General features: G+C 43.2%; 1 protein-coding gene across 1 annotated transcript in view; it reads left to right on the forward strand.

Annotated features, from left to right (window-relative positions):
• Window positions 1-2,120, forward strand: part of LOC117943373 (dedicator of cytokinesis protein 3-like) — a 168,834-nt gene that overhangs the window by 114,901 nt on the left and 51,813 nt on the right. Inside the window, exons 11-12 of the mRNA XM_034869456.1 lie at window positions 1,726-1,750; window positions 1,905-2,066. Of these exons, the coding sequence (XP_034725347.1) occupies window positions 1,726-1,750; window positions 1,905-2,066 (187 nt within the window). The remainder of the gene's footprint in view (window positions 1-1,725; window positions 1,751-1,904; window positions 2,067-2,120) is intronic.

Consider the following 2,120-nt stretch of genomic DNA (forward strand, 5'->3'; position numbering starts at 1 on the left):
ACAGACACACACGCAAACACATACACACGCACACACACATACACACTCACACACGTACACACACTCACACACGCACACACACAAATACAGACACACACATACGCACTCACTCACGTACACACAGACACACACACACACATATATGCACACAGACACACACACATACGCACATGAACGCGCACACACGCACACACACATACGCACACACACGAACCCACATGTGCACTCACACACGTACACACACACACGCACACATAGACACACAGACACACACACACACGCACACATAGACACACAGACACACACACACACGCACACATAGACACACATGCACATATATGCACACAGACACACTTACACACACATAAAAAAACAGACCACATGACGCTTTTGTCCAATTAGCTGCTGGTTTTTATTTTTTGGTGAAAATACATATTAGCACGGCCTGCTGTTATGGAGACGTAGTCCGGCTGGTGTGTCTGGGGAAACAGAGTTTGAAATAAGACCTTTTGAAAGAAGACTGAATGAGATAACAAGGGTCAGTGAGGGAGAATGTAGCAGAGGTTGAAGGCAGAATGATTAGGATTATTCAATAAAATGTATACAATACAAAAATACAAAATAATCCCTTAGTGTCATACTCAGTTTCACTAGGGCCTACACAGCAAAAAATGAGAATCACATCAACACAAGAGCCGGACAAATTCATTGACAAGCTTTTATCAAAGGTCCCATGGCATGAAAACTTCACTTTATGAGGTTTTTTAACATTAATATGCGTCCCCCCAGCCTGCCCATGGTCCCTGTATTAATCCATGTCTTATAAAGTCTTATCACTTACAGTTTGGTCAACATAAAGCCCTAAAAAAATCAGCAAAAAGTAACACGCCATTAAAGAAAAAAGCACCAAAAACGTCAGGAAAAAGCAGATAAAAGCGACATAAACTAGGTGGACCAAAAAGGATCGTCAACCTAAATTAACATGCGGTCCGAATAAAATCTACGAGGGCTGAATTTAGCCCATGGGCACGGGCTCTAAATCCTTGTTTTTAGTTTCCACTATGCCTGGATGTTTCATTTCCTTCGTGTTTTTCTGTGTTTGGGACATTTCCGTCATGACCTTGAGAAGGCTATTCACGCTTTAATAAGCTCTAGTCTGGACTACTGCAACGCCCTGTATATGGGTGTTTCCCAGTCCTCTGTTGACCGTCTCCAACTTGTCCAAAATGCAGCGGCCCGCCTATTAACGAGCACGAAAAAACGAGACCACATAACTCCAATTCTTCATTCTCTCCATTGGCTCCCGGTACACTTTAGCATTAAGTATAACATGTTATTGTTTGTTTTTAAAGCTCTAAATGGCCTTGCCTCATCTTACATTTTAGACATGCTGATTATTTGTAATTATGGTAGGACGTTGAGGTCACCTAATCAACTCATGTTGGAAGTGCCCAGGTCCAAACTGAAACACTGGGGTGACCGCGCTTTTTCGGTGTCTGGACCTAAGCTCTGGAATAAGCTACCCAGTGAGTTGCGTATCGTTACTGACCTGGGCCTTTTTAAATCAAGACTTAAGACGCATCTTTTTAAAGTGGCGTTTGGCACCTAGTAATGTCATGGCACATTTATATTGATTTTATTTTTATCTTACTTTTCTCATTCATTATTGTATCTTTGTTAGTGGTGTGTTGTTGTTTTAAATCTGTGGTTTTATCTGTTGTGAAGCACTTTGGTTCCCCTATTGGTCGATGTAAGGTGCTATATAAATAAAATACATTTACATTTACATTAACATTTCGACCAAAACAATCAAATAATCCATTTATTGACGTAACATTGGGATCATACGAGGTCTAATTCCAGTGAAATGTAATCCCTTAACTTGCTCATGGTTCATCATGGAGCCAAACATGGCCGCCAAGTCTTCCATGAGGAAGCGACGCTAGGAGCCAAGCTCTCTAAATATAGCGCGGCGAAACGCCAAGTGGACCGAGAGCGAACCTGGCTTTGGGCTTCCTCCCGCTGGCGAGCGCCGAAGGAGAGGATGAGGATGAAGAGCAACCGAGGTCAGGGGGCGTGTCCCTCTGGTGGTTTGAGACAGGGTGGGGGGGGGGGGGGGG

The sequence above is a fragment of the Etheostoma cragini genome, chromosome 4, assembly GCF_013103735.1.
Source record: "Etheostoma cragini isolate CJK2018 chromosome 4, CSU_Ecrag_1.0, whole genome shotgun sequence".
Lineage (NCBI taxonomy): Eukaryota > Metazoa > Chordata > Actinopteri > Perciformes > Percidae > Etheostoma > Etheostoma cragini.